Source organism: Babylonia areolata, chromosome 6, assembly GCF_041734735.1.
Source record: "Babylonia areolata isolate BAREFJ2019XMU chromosome 6, ASM4173473v1, whole genome shotgun sequence".
NCBI classification, from domain to species: domain Eukaryota; kingdom Metazoa; phylum Mollusca; class Gastropoda; order Neogastropoda; family Buccinidae; genus Babylonia; species Babylonia areolata.
In genome coordinates this window covers 1,148,780-1,166,510 of record NC_134881.1, presented here as the reverse complement: position 1 = coordinate 1,166,510, position 17,731 = coordinate 1,148,780, and the positions used below count along the sequence as shown (strand labels likewise).

The 17,731-nt window shown below is 44.8% G+C and overlaps 1 protein-coding gene across 1 annotated transcript in view; it reads right to left on the bottom strand.

Moving 5' to 3' along the window:
* LOC143282637 (uncharacterized) overlaps window positions 1-17,731 on the bottom strand; it is a 196,627-nt gene that overhangs the window by 72,580 nt on the left and 106,316 nt on the right. The window contains exons 17-25 of the mRNA XM_076588286.1: window positions 16,984-17,197; window positions 13,716-13,826; window positions 12,037-12,171; window positions 11,398-11,569; window positions 9,978-10,255; window positions 9,412-9,513; window positions 8,875-8,973; window positions 6,595-6,775; window positions 1,953-2,086 (exon numbers count right to left, since the gene is read on the bottom strand). Of these exons, the coding sequence (XP_076444401.1) occupies window positions 1,953-2,086; window positions 6,595-6,775; window positions 8,875-8,973; window positions 9,412-9,513; window positions 9,978-10,255; window positions 11,398-11,569; window positions 12,037-12,171; window positions 13,716-13,826; window positions 16,984-17,197 (1,426 nt within the window). The remainder of the gene's footprint in view (window positions 1-1,952; window positions 2,087-6,594; window positions 6,776-8,874; window positions 8,974-9,411; window positions 9,514-9,977; window positions 10,256-11,397; window positions 11,570-12,036; window positions 12,172-13,715; window positions 13,827-16,983; window positions 17,198-17,731) is intronic.

Genomic DNA, 17,731 nt, shown 5'->3' with positions numbered 1-17,731 from the left:
GTGGCTACTATGTTCCAAGTGAAAGGTCTACAGACACAGAGAACTAGTGGCTACTATGTTCCAAGTGAAAGGTCTACAGACACAGAGAACTAGTGGCTACTATGTTCCAAGTGAAAGGTCTACAGACACAGAGAACTAGTGGCTACTATGTTCCAAGTGAAAGGTCTACAGACACAGAGAACTAGTGGCTACTATGTTCCAAGTGCAAGGTCTACAGACACAGAGAACTAGTGGCTACTATGTTCCAAGTGAAAGGTCTACAGACACAGAACTAGTGGCTACTATGTTCCAAGTGAAAGGTCTACAGACACAGAGAACTAGTGGCTACTATGTTCCAAGTGAAAGGTCTACAGACACAGAACTAGTGGCTACTATGTTCCAAGTGAAAGGTCTACAGACACAGAGAATTAATAGGTGGCTACTATGTTCCAAGTGAAAGGTCTACAGACACAGAACTAGTGGCTACTATGTTCCAAGTGCAAGGTCTACAGACACAGAGAACTAGTGGCTACTATGTTCCAAGTGAAAGGTCTACAGACACAGAGAACTAGTGGCTACTATGTTCCAAGTGAAAGGTCTACAGACACAGAGAACTAGTGGCTACTATGTTCCAAGTGAAAGGTCTACAGACACAGAGAACTAGTGGCTACTATGTTCCAAGTGAAAGGTCTACAGACACAGAGAACTAGTGGCTACTATGTTCCAAGTGCAAGGTCTACAGACACAGAGAACTAGTGGCTACTATGTTCCAAGTGCAAGGTCTACAGACACAGAGAACTAGTGGCTACTATGTTCCAAGTGAAAGGTCTACAGACAGAAATGAATTAAATGAGAGATGTTAAGTTGCAATTAAGACAAGCTGGCATGAAACCTGCCATTCACAACAGACCCAAATGTCGTTTAAAGTTATATGTAGAAATGTTTATTGACTCCCCCAAATGTAACAAAAGAAAGAAACTAGTACCTGCAAATTGTGGTGCAATAGTTTCCACAGACTGTTGATCCAGTCAAGTTGTAAAAACTTGTAAAAGGTTCCATGAAAAGTAACTTATCCCTCTCCACTTTCATCTGTTACATCTTGACTTTCACTTTTTTCTCTTTCATCTGTCTCTTTCTTTCTGTTCAACTTTCTGTCACCTTTCTGGCTGGCTTTTCACCGATGCTGACACCTTTCTGCCTGGCTTTTCACCTATGCTGACACCTTTCTGGCTTTTCACCGATGCTGACACCTTTCTGCCTGGCTTTTCACCGATGCTGACACCTTTCTGGCTTTTCACCGATGCTGACACCTTTCTGGCTTTTCACCTATGCTGACACCTTTCTGGCTTTTCACCGATGCTGACACCTTTCTGGCTTTTCACCGATGCTGACACCTTTCTGCCTGGCTTTTCACCTATGCTGACACCTTTCTGGCTGGCTTTTCACCTATGCTGACACCTTTCTGCCTGGCTTTTCACCTATGCTGACACCTTTCTGGCTGGCTTTTCACCGATGCTGACACCTTTCTGCCTGGCTTTTCACCTATGCTGACACCTTTCTGGCTTTTCACCTATGCTGACACCTTTCTGGCTTTTCACCTATGCTGACACCTTTCTGCCTGGCTTTTCACCTATGCTGACACCTTTCTGGCTTTTCACCTATGCTGACACCTATGCTGACACCTTTCTGGCTGGCTTTTCACCTATGCTGACACCTTTCTGCCTGGCTTTTCACCTATGCTGACACCTTTCTGCCTGGCTTTTCACCTTTCTATCTTCGTTTTAAATGTACATTTTCACACTCATTCCTTATGTCTTTGACGGATGAAAAGACACTGTGATGGAGTTGAAAGCTGAAGAAAATGACTGACAGATTTGACAAAGAAACTGGTTTTATTTGATACCAAAATGATTAATCACCACTAGAAACAACAGAAAGGTGCTGTGGTGTTTGTGCTGACATTCCTGCCTCACCTGTGTGGCCACGCCCACAGGGCAGGTGTTGAGGTGACACTTCCTCATCATGGTGCAGCCCAGGACGATCAGCGGTGCCGTGCTAAAGCCAAACTCATCCGCACCCAGGAGTGCCGCAACCACCACGTCACGACCTGATGACCACAACACACAGCACATGATGACCACAACACACAACACATGATGACCACAACACATGACCACCACAACACATGACCACCACAACACACAACACATGATGACCACAACACATGACCACCACAACACACAACACATGACCACCACAACACACAACACATGATGACCACAACACATGACCACCACAACACACAACGCATGACCACCACAACACACAACACATGATGACCACAACACATGACCACCACAACACACAACGCATGACCACCACAACACACAATGACCACAACACATGATCACCACAACACACAACACATGACCACCACAACACACAACACATGATGACCACAACACACAACACATGACCACCACAAGACATGACGACCACATCCACATCACATGATGACCACATCCACAACACATGATGACCACAACACATGATGACCATAGCCACATCACATGATGACCACATCCACAACACATGATGACCACATCCACATCACATGATGACCACATCCACAATACATGATGACCACAACACATGATGACCATATCCACACCACATGATGACCACAACACATGACCACATCACAAGATGACCACATCCACAACACATGATGACCACATCACATGATGACCACATCACATGATGACCACAACACATGATGACCACATCCACGACACATGATGACCACAACACATGATGACCACATCACATGATGACCACATCCACAACACATGATGACCACAACACATGATGACCACATCCACAACACATGATGACCACATCACATGATGACCACAACACATGATGACCACATCCACAACACATGATGACCACATCACATGACCACACCACATGATGACCACATCACATGACCACATCACATGATGACCACATCCACAACACATGATGACCACATCCACATCACATGATGACATCACATGATGACCACATCCACAACACCTGATGACCACATCCACAACAAATGATGACCACAACGCATGATGACCACATCCACAACACATGATGACCACAACACATGATGACCACAACGCATGATGACCACATCACATGATGACCACATCCACAACACATGATGACCACATCACATGATGACCACAACACATGATGACCACATCTACAACACATGATGACCACATCCACAACACATGATGACCACATCTACAACACATGATGACCTCATCCACATCACATGATGACCACATCCACATCACATGATGACCATATCACATGATGACCACATCCACAACACATGATGACCACATCACATGATGACCACATCCACAACACATGATGACCACATCCCATGATGACCACATCCACAACACATGATGACCACATCCACAACACATGATGACCATATCCACAACATATGATGACCACAACACATGATGACCACATCCACAACACATGATGACCACATCCACAACACATGATGACACATCCACATGATGACCACATCCACAACACATGATGACCACATCCACAACATATGATGACCACAACACATGATGACCACATCCACAACACATGATGACCACATCCACAACACATGATGTATGGCTTTATAGGCCAAAAATCACCGTCAAAGGTCTGATAACCTTTCATAGCCATAAAGACAGTAAAATTCAGAATGACTATCTAGGACTGGGCACAGGAAGGGGGGCCTGATCCTCTTCTCCTGCTGCTTTCACCCTTCCTCACCTCAAGTCAGGCACCCAGTCACACCTGGATGGAGTGAGGAAAATCCTGTAAAGTCCTTTTTCCCATGGACACAACACGATGCCGAAATGCAGCCTTGAACCCTGACCACTGCTGAACATTGATACCAGAAGCCACATCCCTAACCTGAAACCTGGTCACTGCTGAACATTGATACCAGAAGCCACATCCCTAACCTGAACCCTGACCACTGCTGAACATTGATACCAGAAGCCACAGCCCTAACCTGAACCCTGGTCACTGCTGAACATTGATACCAGAAGCCACATCCCTAACCTGAACCCTGGTCACTGCTGAACATTGATACCAGAAGCCACATCCCTAACCTGAACCCTGGTCACTGCTGAACATTGATACCAGAAGCCACATCCCTAACCTGAACCCTGGTCACTGCTGAACATTGATACCAGAAGCCACATCCCTAACCTGAACCCTGGTCACTGCTGAACATTGATACCAGAAGGCAAATCCCTAACCTGAACCCTGGTCACTGCTGAACATTGATACCAGAAGCCACATCCCTAACCTGAACCCTGATCACTGCTGAACATTGATACCAGAAGCCACATCCCTAACCTGAACCCTGGTCACTGCTGAACATTGATACCAGAAGCCACATCCCTAACCTGAACTCTGGTCACTGCTGAACATTGATACCAGAAGCCACATCCCTAACCTGAACCCTGGTCACTGCTGAACATTGATACCAGAAGCCACATCCCTAACCTGAAACCTGGTCACTACTGAACATTGATACCAGAAGCCACATCCCTAACCTGAACCCTGGTCACTGCTGAACATTGATACCAGAAGCCACATCCCTAACCTGAACCCTGGTCACTGCTGAACATTGATACCAGAAGCCACATCCCTAACCTGAACCCTGGTCACTGGGGAACATTGATACCAGAAGCCACAGCCCTAACCTGAAACCTGGTCACTGCTGAACATTGATACCAGAAGCCACATCCCTAACCTGAACCCTGACCACTGCTGAACATTGATACCAGAAGCCACATCCCTAACCTGAACCCTGGTCACTGCTGAACATTGATACCAGAAGCCACAGCCCTAACCTGAACCCTGGTCACTGCTGAACATTGATACCAGAAGCCACATCCCTAAACTGAACTCTGGTCACTGCTGAACATTGATACCAGAAGCCACATCCCTAACCTGAACCCTGACCACTGCTGAACATTGATACCAGAAGCCACATCCCTAAACTGAACTCTGGTCACTGCTGAACATTGATACCAGAAGCCACATCCCTAACCTGAACCCTGGTCACTGCTGAACATTGATACCAGAAGCCACATCCCTAAACTGAACTCTGGTCACTGCTGAACATTGATACCAGAAGCCACATCCCTAACCTGAACCCTGGTGAACATTGATACCAGAAGCCACATCCCTAACCTGAACCCTGACCACTGCTGAACATTGATACCAGAAGCCACATCCCTAACCTGAACCCTGGTCACTGCTGAACATTGATACCAGAAGCCACATCCCTAACCTGAACCCTGGTCACTGCTGAACATTGATACCAGAAGCCACATCCCTAACCTGAACTCTGGTCACTGCTGAACATTGATACCAGAAGCCACATCCCTAACCTGAACCCTGGTCACTGCTGAACATTGATACCAGAAGCCACATCCCTAACCTGAACCCTGGTCACTGCTGAACATTGATACCAGAAGCCACATCCCTAACCTGAACTCTGGTCACTGCTGAACATTGATACCAGAAGGCACATCCCTAACCTGAACCCTGTCACTGCTGAACATTGATACCAGAAGGCACATCCCTAACCTGAACCCTGGTCACTGCTGAACATTGATACCAGAAGCCACATCCCTAACCTGAACTCTGGTCACTGGGGAACATTGATACCAGAAGCCACATCCCTAACCTGAACCCTGGTCACTGCTGAACATTGATACCAGAAGCCACATCCCTAACCTGAACCCTGGTCACTGCTGAACATTGATACCAGAAGCCACATCCCTAACCTGAACCCTGGTCACTGCTGAACATTGATACCAGAAGGCAAATCCCTAACCTGAACCCTGGTCACTGCTGAACATTGATACCAGAAGCCACATCCCTAACCTGAAACCTGGTCACTGCTGAACATTGATACCAGAAGCCACATCCCTAACCTGAACCCTGACCACTGCTGAACATTGATACCAGAAGCCACATCCCTAACCTGAACCCTGGTCACTGCTGAACATTGATACCAGAAGCCACATCCCTAACCTGAACCCTGGTCACTGGGGAACATTGATACCAGAAGCCACATCCCTAACCTGAACTCTGGTCACTGCTGAACATTGATACCAGAAGCCACATCCCTAACCTGAACCCTGATCATGGTGAACATTGACACCAGAAGCCAAATCCCTAACCTATTCTATCACAGTGCCTCCTGAAATTTCACTACAAAAGGAACAAACTAAATGACATGGCGACATGTAAAGCAAAGCTCTCCCACTACCACCACCACCTCCAAATTACTCACATCAGATCTGGCCATCATCCCTAACCTATTCTGCCATGGCGCCTTCTGAAATTTCGGTACAAAGGAAAAACCCAAATGACACAGCAACATGTGAGGTGAAGCTCTCCCACCACTGCCACCACCACCTCCATCTCTCCCCACATCCTCTGCCCCCACCACCACCACTACCACCATCTCTCCCCACATCCTCTCCCCCCACCACCACCACCACCACCACCACCTCTCACCACATCGGATTTGGCCATCAGCCTGCAGCACGACCCGTGACCGCAGTTCGTTCAGCACCAGGGTTTGGTGGGTCTCCGAGATGCCCAGTTCCCATGGCAACCCTGCGTTCTTGATGCCTGTCCAGCTGCTGGCGCCTGTGCCGCCGTCATGACCCGAGATGGTGATGTGTTCTGCCTTGCCCTGTCATCATCATCATCATCATTGTCATGACCCGAGATGGTGATGTGTTCTGCCTTGCCCTGTCATCATCATCATCATCATCATCATCACTGTTATCATAACCACTACAACAACAAACAGTGATGTGTTCTGCCTTGCCCTGTCATCATCATCATCATCACAGTTATCATAACCACTACAACAACAACAGTGATGTGTTCTGCCTTGCCCTGTCATCATCATCATCATCATCATTGTTATCATAACCACCACAACAACAACAGTGATGTGTTCTGCCTTGCCCTGTCATCATCATCATCATCATCATTGTTATCATAACCACCACAACAACAACAGTGATGTGTTCTGCCTTGCCCTGTCATCATCATCATCATCATCATTGTTGTTATCATAACCACCACCACAACAACAACAGTGATGTGTTCTGCCTTGCCCTGTCATCATCATCATCATCATCATCATAACAACAACAGATGGTGACATGCTCCACCTTACCCTGTCATCCTCCTCCTCCTCATTGTAATCACAACAACAACAGATGGTGACATGCTCCACCTTACCCTGTCATCCTCCTCCTCCTCATTGTAATCACAACAACAACAGACAGTGATGAACTCTGACTTGCTGTCATCATGGAGAGGGGCTAGGGGGTGCACAGAAGGCACTGGTCATACTGGCTTTTTGACTCACTTGTGTAAACAAAGTGAGTCTATGTTTTAACCCGGTGTTCGGTTGTCTGTCTGTGTGTGTGTCCGTGGTAAACTTTAACATTGCCATTTTCTCTGCAAATACTTTGTCAGTTGACACCAAATTTAGCATAAAAATAGGAAAAATTCAGTTCTTTCCAGTCATCTTCTTTAAAACAATATTGCACCTCTGGGATGGGCACAAAAAAAAAGAAAAAAAAAGAAGCCTAATTATATGCAAACTGAATTTACTGTTATATCTATATTTTTTTTATTCTCTAAACTTGGCACTTTGATCTGATATTCTGACACAACAACAAGAGCAGTCATTTTTATCATTTTTTGTTCAAACAGGAACTTCTTTTGCTAAGCATGGAAGTTATATTTATTTCGCATGTCTTTGGTACAGATAGTAAAAAAGGGAAATTAATCTGTAATTAATGCTAGGGGGCTTAATTTGCTTTAAATTGATCTTTCTCATCTTTAACATTACATTTTGAAATTATACTCAATACATAAAAAGCTTGTGTGTTTTACTCTGTGTACAGGGCTTTCACTATGTTCATTCGCCCAAGTGGTCTTTTTCAGAGAATACTAAAATCAGTACTATGAGTGGACTTTATAGATCTATTGGCTGAGCCCTGAAGGTCATGGGCAAAAATCAAATGCGTACACATATTTATACACACTCAAAGCGTGTGCTCATATTTTTTGCGAACGCGAATGACGCCATTTTGTTTCAAGTTGTTGACCTGCCCGTTCAATCCTATATTCAATCGACAATACACGATAACATGTGATGGAAATTGGAGAAGGAGACCGTTAAATGTTTATTCAGAGAAAGATTTGTTTAACGCCTCATCACTTACTGGATTATGCCCCAAACTGCCATAAAAATATCAACAAAATAAATGAGTTAATTTCTCTATGATTAAGCTTACAATGCAGAGTAGTTTAACAAAAAGTTCAGTTACATCTTATATATTTATACATGTATAAAATGTAACTTAACTTTATTACCTATCTTGTGTGTGTCTGTGTGTGTATGTTGGTCACACTTCGGTGCATTTCTTCTTTCATTTAAACAAAAGCAAGTGTGAGTTAGAAATTATTTTTTTCCTTTGTGACTTTAATTTTGAAAAAAAATAAGTGAAAAAACAAAAACAAAAAAACAACAACAACAATGTGAAATCCAACACAACTTTGTGTGATCTATATTTCTATGTTGGGAGGTGCACATGACTTATGTTTTGCAATTGATTTTTTGTGTGTTTTGATTCAATTGTTGTAGAAAGTGTGTGTCACAAGTGAGTCTTGAAGGCCTTGCCTCTCTTGTTTAGATTTTTTATTGACATCATGGATACACACACACACACACAAATATATATAGACATAGATATATCTGGTACTGACCTTTGCCACACCAGAAGCCACAATGCCCACGCCCACTTCCGACACCAGTTTGACGCTGATGCGTGCACTGGGATTGGCTGACTTGAGGTCATAGATCAGCTGAAAGATACACATGTCTACAGAACACATTGCTGACACAATTGTACCTAACACATTACTGCATTACATATTACCAACGCTATCTACGTAGCACATTACTAACACAATTTATACAACGCATTACTAACACAATCTCTGTAACAAGTTACTGACGCAATTTACAAAACACATTATTGGCACACTCTGTGCAACACATTGCTGATGGAATCCACAGAACGTGTAACTGATGCAATCCACATTACTGAAACAAGCGATGCTATAAATTACTGACACAATCTACAACACACATTACAGAAGCAATACTACAAATTAGTGACAATCTTTGTAACTCATTACTGACACAATACATAACACACTACTGAAACAATCTTTATTACTGTCAAAATCAAATCTACATAACACATATGTCCACACACACATGTGCACACACACACACACCTGAGCCAGATCCTCAATGGAGTAGATGTCGTGGTGAGGGGGAGGGCTGATCAGACCCACACCTGGGACGGAGTGACGGGTCTTGGCAATCTCTTTTGACACCTGTAAACACAATACCAATCAGACACTGACATCACAACTTTTCCACGTCCTCTTCATTAAATCACTTTCCTTAAACTTGTAGCAAATGCATTTTATCTTACCTCGACAAAGAAACTGCATCTCATTAAATTCATTGAATACTTCTTGAATTTTTTGGGGGTCTCCCTTTTTGCAGTCTTTTTTTCTTTTTAGCCCTAACCTTGTACCAAGGAATCCCCCCCTGGTCCCCCACTTATATACACACACACACACATACATACACATTTGTGTACATACACATATACTTTTGGTTAAAAGGAAAAAAACAACAAAAAACCCAACAAACAACGAAAAAAGGGGAGAAAAAATATGAAGAAACAATGTTGAAGCAAATCATAATATATTTTCAGTAACTCCCCCCCTCCCGCCCCCCCCAACCCTCCCCCACCCCCAAAAAAAACAAAAAGAGGGGCCACAACTCTCACCTTGTACCCGGGCAGTTCTCCCCCCTCGCCCGGCTTGGCACCCTGGGCCATTTTGATCTGCAGCTCATCAGCATGCGACAGGTAGGAGCTGGTCACACCAAAGCGGCCCGACGCCACCTGCTTGATCTTGGAGCGTGTGTTAAAGTCCGGGTCCTGGTTCAGGTAGCGCTCAGGGTTCTCCCCTCCCTCCCCAGTGTTGGACTTGGCACCGATGCGATTCATGCCGATAGCCAGCGTGGTGTGCGCCTCCAGGGAAATGCTGCCGAAACTCATGGCTCCTGTACACACACACACACACAATATATATATATATATATATATATATATATACATATATATACACACACATATATATATATACATATAGATATATGTTTATGAAATTTCTCATCTGTAGCAAACTTCTTGATAGTTTCTTGTAACCTCAAAGTTCTCACCTGTATCAAACCTCCTGACTATTTCTTTTAGCCTGAAATTTCTCCCATGAAGCAAACCTCCTGACTATTTCTTTTAGCCTGAAATTTCTGACATGAAGCAACCTACTGACTATTTCTTTTAGCCTGAAATTTCTGACATGAAGCAAACCTCCTGACTATTTCTTTTAGCCTGAAATTTCTCCCATGAAGCAAACCTCCTGACTATTTCTTTTAGCCTGAAATTTCTGACATGAAGCAAACCTACTGACTATTTCTTTTAGCCTGAAATTTCTGACATGAAGCAAACCTACTGACTATTTCTTTTAGCCTGAAATTTCTCACATGAATCAAACCTCCTGACTATTTCTTTTAGCCTGAAATTTCTGACATGAAGCAAACCTACTGACTATTTCTTTTAGCCTGAAATTTCTGACATGAAGCAAACCTACTGACTATTTCTTTTAGCCTGAAATTTCTGACATGAAGCAAACCTCCTGACTATTTCTTTTAGCCTGAAATTTCTCACATGAAGCAAACCTACTGACTATTTCTTTTAGCCTCACATGAAGCAAACCTCCTGACTATTTCTTTTAGCCTCACATGAAGCAAACCTCCTGACAAACTCTTGACAATCCCCGTTAGTCTAACAGTTTCTCCAATGTAGCAAACCACTTGACAATGTCTTTCAGCCGAAATTTTCTACCCAGAAGCAAATGTCTTAGCAATTTCTTTTGGCCTTGAAATCTCTACCCAAAGCAAACATCTTGACAATTTCTTTAAGCCTAGAATTTCTCACTGTAGCAAACCTCATGACAATGTCTTTCAGCCTGGAATTCCTATCCGAAGCGAACGTCTTGACAATTAACTTTTAGCTTGAATTTTCTGACCTGTAGCAAACCTCTTGACAATTTCTTCTAGCTTCTCCTGACAAATTCTTTTAGCCTGAAATTTCTACCCGAAGCAAGCGTCTTGACAATTTCTTTTAGCCTGAACAAATGCCTCACCTGTAGCAAACCTCTTGACAATTTCCTTGGCCTCCTCCACCTCAGCGATGTCAATGGCCTTCTCCTGGTAGATAAAATCCAGCTGCCCACGCAGGGTGCACTTCTTGGCACTTGCCCACGCCGACTCTGAGAAGCGGCTGAAGGCATCACGACTGTTGCTTCGGGCAGCGTCCTGTTGGAACAAGCCAGGTGACGAAAATTAAAAAAAAAAAAATGAAATAAAGAAATTTGTAATAACCACCAATGTGGTCTTCATCTCTTCAGTGCTCTTGCCTACTGGAGTGTGTGTGTGTGTGTGTGTGTGTGTGTGTGTGTGTGTGTGGCGAGGGGGGGGGGGTCTTTCTCAGTTTCCATGACTCGCAGAAATACTAACTGGAGAGAAAACCACTTAAAATTATGCATACACATACACACATATGATGATGTATAAGCATCAAATATCACCAACAGCGAAGACGCTAAAAAGAAAGAACATACGTATGAGGAAGTGTGTGCACTCAAAATCACAAACATATACACATGTGCACACACATGTACACACACACACACAGAGTGAGCACAAATATGAAAGAAGAGACAGAGAAAAGGAGGGACAGACAGACAGACAAACGGTTACAAACAGAAAGAATGACCCTGCACCTGGAGGTTGGCGATGCTGAGTGGGTCGTTCATGTGCTTCTCCCCACCATTGCGCCAGTGGTACTGCCCGGGACTCATGATCAGCTGGTTATCGCAGTCACGCTTCTCGTACGCCTTGCGGTGACGGTTCATTGCCTGACGCACACACACACACAGACATTGAGTTTACTGCCAAGTGACATGACAACAATCCATCACACACACACACACAGTTTACTGCCAAGTGACATGACAACAATCCATCACGCATACACACACACACACAGTTTACTGCCAAGTGACATGACAACAATCCATCACACATACACACACACACACAGTTTACTGCCAAGTGACATGACAACAATCCTTCACACAAACACAGAGACAAAGTTTACTGCCAAGTAACATGACAACAATCCATCACACACACACACACAGTTTACTGCCAAGTGACATGACAACAATCCATCACACACACACACACAGTTTACTGCCAAGTGACATGACAACAATCCATCACACACACACACACACAGTTTACTGCCAAGTAACAGGACAACAATCCATCACACACACACACACACACACACACAGTTTACTGCCAAGTAACATGACAACAATCCATCACACACACACACACAGTTTACTGCCAAGTGACATGACAACAATCCATCCATCACACACACACAGTTTACTGCCAAGTGACATGACAACAATCCATCACACACACAGTTTACTGCCAAGTAACAGGACAACAATCCATCACACACACACACACACAGTTTACTGCCAAGTAACATGACAACAATCCATCACACACACACACACACACACACAGTTTACTGCCAAGTAACATGACAACAATCCATCACACACACACACACACACAGTTTACTGCCAAGTAACATGACAACAATCCACCACACACACACACACACACACAGTTTACTGCCAAGTAACATGACAACAATCCATCACACACACACAGTTTACTGCCAAGTGACATGACAACAATCCATCACACACACACACAGTTTACTGCCAAGTGACATGACAACAATCCATCACACACACACACAGTTTACTGCTAAGTAACATGACAACAATCCATCACACACACACACAGTTTTCTGCCAAGTGACATGACAACAATCCATCACACACACACACACACAGTTTACTGCCAAGTGACATGACAATAATCTATCACAAACATACACACACAGTTTACTGATAAGAGATATGATAACAATCCATCAAACATGTACACACATACACACACATCCATACACACAGTTTTTCTGCCAAATAACATGACAATAACCCATCACACACACACATCCATACACACAGTTTTTCTGCCAAATAACATGACAATAATCCATCACACACATCCATACACACAGTTTTTCTGCCAAATAACATGACAATAATCCATCACACACACACATACACACACAGTTTTTCTGCCAAATAACATGACAATGATCCATCACACACACACATACACACACAGGTTTTCTGCCAAATAACATGACAATAATCCATCACACACATCCATACACACACAGTTTTTCTGCCAAATAACATGACAATAATCCATCACACACACACACACACATTTCAAGCATGCCCCTCCACACCACACCCACACAACAGACAACAAAGAGGAGTTGTCATGACGATGACCATCCCACCTCTTGCCCCAGGATCTGGAAGGTGACGCCACCGATGCGTGAAGGGGTCCCCTCAAAACACAGGTCTATCACCTCCTGGCTCAACCCCACCGCCTCAAAGATCTGGGCACCCTGCAACAGCACACGTCACCACTCACCACAAACCACCTGTCCCAACTCACCTTTCAACTCCGCAATGTCACACACACCACATGTCACCACTCACCACAAACCACCTGTCCCAACTCACCGTTCAACTCCGCACTGTTACACACACCATACATCACTACTCACTAACCCTGTTTTCCCTCCCTCCCCCAACACACCACACATCACTAACCCTGTTTTCCCTCCCTCCCCCAACACACCACACATCACTAACCCTGTTTTCCCTCCATCCCCCAACACATCACACATCACTAACCCTGTTTTCCCTCCCTCCCCCAACACATCACACATCACTAACCCTGTTTTCCCTCCATCCCCCAACACATCACACATCACTAACCCTGTTTTCCCTCCATCCCCCAACACATCACACATCACTAACCCTGTTTTCCCTCCATCCCCCAACACATCACACATCACTAACCCTGTTTTCCCTCCCTCCCCCAACACACCACACATCACTAACCCTGTTTTCCCTCCCTCCCCCAACACACCACACATCACACACCCTGTTTTCCCTCCCTCCCTCAACACACCACACATCACTAACCCTGTTTTTCCTCCCTCCCCCAACACAGCACACATCACACATCACTAACCCTGTTTTCCCTCCCTCCCCCAACACACCACACATCACTAACCCTGTTTTCCCTCCCTCCCCCAACACACCACACATCACTAACCCTGTTTTCCCTCCCTCCCCCAACACACCACACATCACACACCCTGTTTTCCCTCCCTCCCCCAACACACCACACATCACTAACCCTGTTTTCCCTCCCTCCCCCAACACACCACACATCACTAACCCTGTTTTCCCTCCCTCCCCCAACACAGCACACATCACACATCACTAACCCTGTTTTCCCTCCATCCCCCAACACATCACACATCACTAACCCTGTTTTCCCTCCCTCCCCCAACACATCACACATCACTAACCCTGTTTTCCCTCCATCCCCCAACACATCACACATCACTAACCCTGTTTTCCCTCCATCCCCCAACACATCACACATCACTAACCCTGTTTTCCCTCCATCCCCCAACACATCACACATCACTAACCCTGTTTTCCCTCCCTCCCCCAACACACCACACATCACTAACCCTGTTTTTCCTCCCTCCCCCAACACAGCACACATCACACATCACTAACCCTGTTTTCCCTCCCTCCCCCAACACACCACACATCACTAACCCTGTTTTCCCTCCCTCCCCCAACACACCACACATCACACATCACTAACCCTGTTTTCCCTCCCTCCCCCAACACACCACACATCACTAACCCTGTTTTCCCTCCCTCCCCCAACACACCACACATCACTAACCGTTTTCCCTCCCTCCCCCAACACACCACACATCACCACTCATTCACCATGTTTCCCCCCACTCACCATTCAACCTCCCCCTTGTAACACACAACACATCACAAATCACCACTCAATAACCCTGTTTCCCACAACTCACCATTCAACCTCCCCCCTGTAACACACATCACAAATCACCACTCAATAACGCTGCCCCCCCCCCCCCCCCCCCAACTCAGCATTCAACTCTCCTCTCTTATCTGTTACTATAACACTTAAATGTGAAAATTAATACTTTAACAAATGTCTATATAGTACATGAAAAAGATCCCACAGCGACAAAGGGTTGTCCCTCACAACATTCAGCAGAAAAATCTACTCTGAAAGGAAAACAAATGCACTCACAGGGAGAAAGAAAAGGAAAAAAAAGAGAAAAAAAGTGGTGTTCTCACTGTGGCAGTGCACCCTGCTTGGAGAGAAGAGCCCAAATTTCACACAGAGAAATCTGCTGTGACAATACAATACAATACCAAGCCATACCATACCATACAACACCATTCCATGCAATATAACTGCTTACCATACAATACCACACAATACAATACCATACCTTACCATACACTACCATATAACACCATACAATATGATACCATACAATACTGAACGATACACCACCACACAACAGAATACCACACAACACAATACTGTAGCACACAACACAATACTGTAGCACACAGCACAACACAATACTGTAGCACACAACACAACACAACATCACACAACACAACACAATACCACACAACAGAATACTGTACCACACAACACAACACAATACTGTAGCACACAACACAACACAACACCACACAACAGAATACCACACAACACAATACCACACAACAGAATACTGTAGCACACAACACAACACAATACTGTAGCACACAGCACAACACAACACTGTAGCACACAACAGAATACTGTACCACACAACACAACACAATACTGTAGCACACCACACAACACAATACTGTAGCACACAACAGAATACTGTACCACACAACACAACACAATACTGTAGCACACCACACAACACAACACAATACTGTAGCACACCACACAACACAATACTGTAGCACACAACAGAATACTGTACCACACAACACAACACAATACTGTAGCACACCACACAACACAACAGAATACTGTACCACACAACACAACACAATACTGTAGCACACCACACAACACAACACAATACTGTAGCACACAACACAACACAACACCACACAACACAACACCACACAACAGAATACCACACAACACAATACTGTAGCACACAACACAATACTGTAGCACACAGCACAACACAATACTGTAGCACACAACACAATACTGTAGCACACAACACAACACAATACTGTAGCACACAGCACAACACAATACTGTAGCACACAACACAATACTGTAGCACACAGCACAACACAATACTGTAGCACACAGCACAACACAATACTGTAGCACACAGCACAACACAATACTGTAGCACACAACACAATACTGTAGCACACAACACAACACAATACTGTAGCACACAGCACAACACAATACTGTAGCACACAGCACAACACAATACTGTAGCACACAACACAACACAACATCACACAACACAACACAATACCACACAACAGAATACTGTACCACACAACACAATACTGTAGCACACAACACAACACAACACCACACAACACAATACTGTAGCACACAGCACAACACACCACACCACCACACAACAAGGACGACAAAACACCCACCTTGTAGCTGTGCAGAGTGGAGATGCCCATCTTGGCCATGACCTTGGAGATGCCCCGGGCGCAGGCAGCGCGGTAGTTCATGTAGATCTCCTCGTTGGACAGCGGGGGATCCAGCAGGCCCTTGTCCCGCAGCCTGCGCACCATCTGCAGCACCAGGAAGGGGCAGATGGCGTCCGCCCCGTAGCCCAGCAGCAGGCACATGTGGTGCACCTCCCTGCCACCGCACCGGGGGAATCAACAACATGCTGGTGGTGTCATGTGTGTGATAAGGTATGATCAGAATAACTTTAGTATCTCAAATTTGAGAAATCTGGTCCACGTGCATAATCACAACATTGACGGGTAAAGAACATGGAAGCCATAAATGTACACACACGCACAAAGTGTTCTGTTGTATGTGGTGTTTCTGTGTGTTTATGTTGTGTGTGTGTATGTATGTGTGTGTGTGTGTGTGTGTGTGTGTGTGTGTGTGTGTGTGTGTGTGTGGTGTGTGTGTGGTGTGAGTGTGAGTGTGTGTGTGTGTGTGTGTATGTGTGTGACAGTCTATGTGTGTGTGTGTGTGTGTGTATTTAAAGTAGTGTAGCTGAGTGTAGTAGACATGTGGTGCACCTCCCTGCCACAAGGGGAATCAACAACATGCATGTGGTGTGATGTGGTGTGTGATGTGGTGTGGTGTGGTGTGTGATGTGGTGTGTGATGTGGTGTGATGTGGTGTGTGATGAGTGTCAGTCTTGTGTGTGGTGTTTGT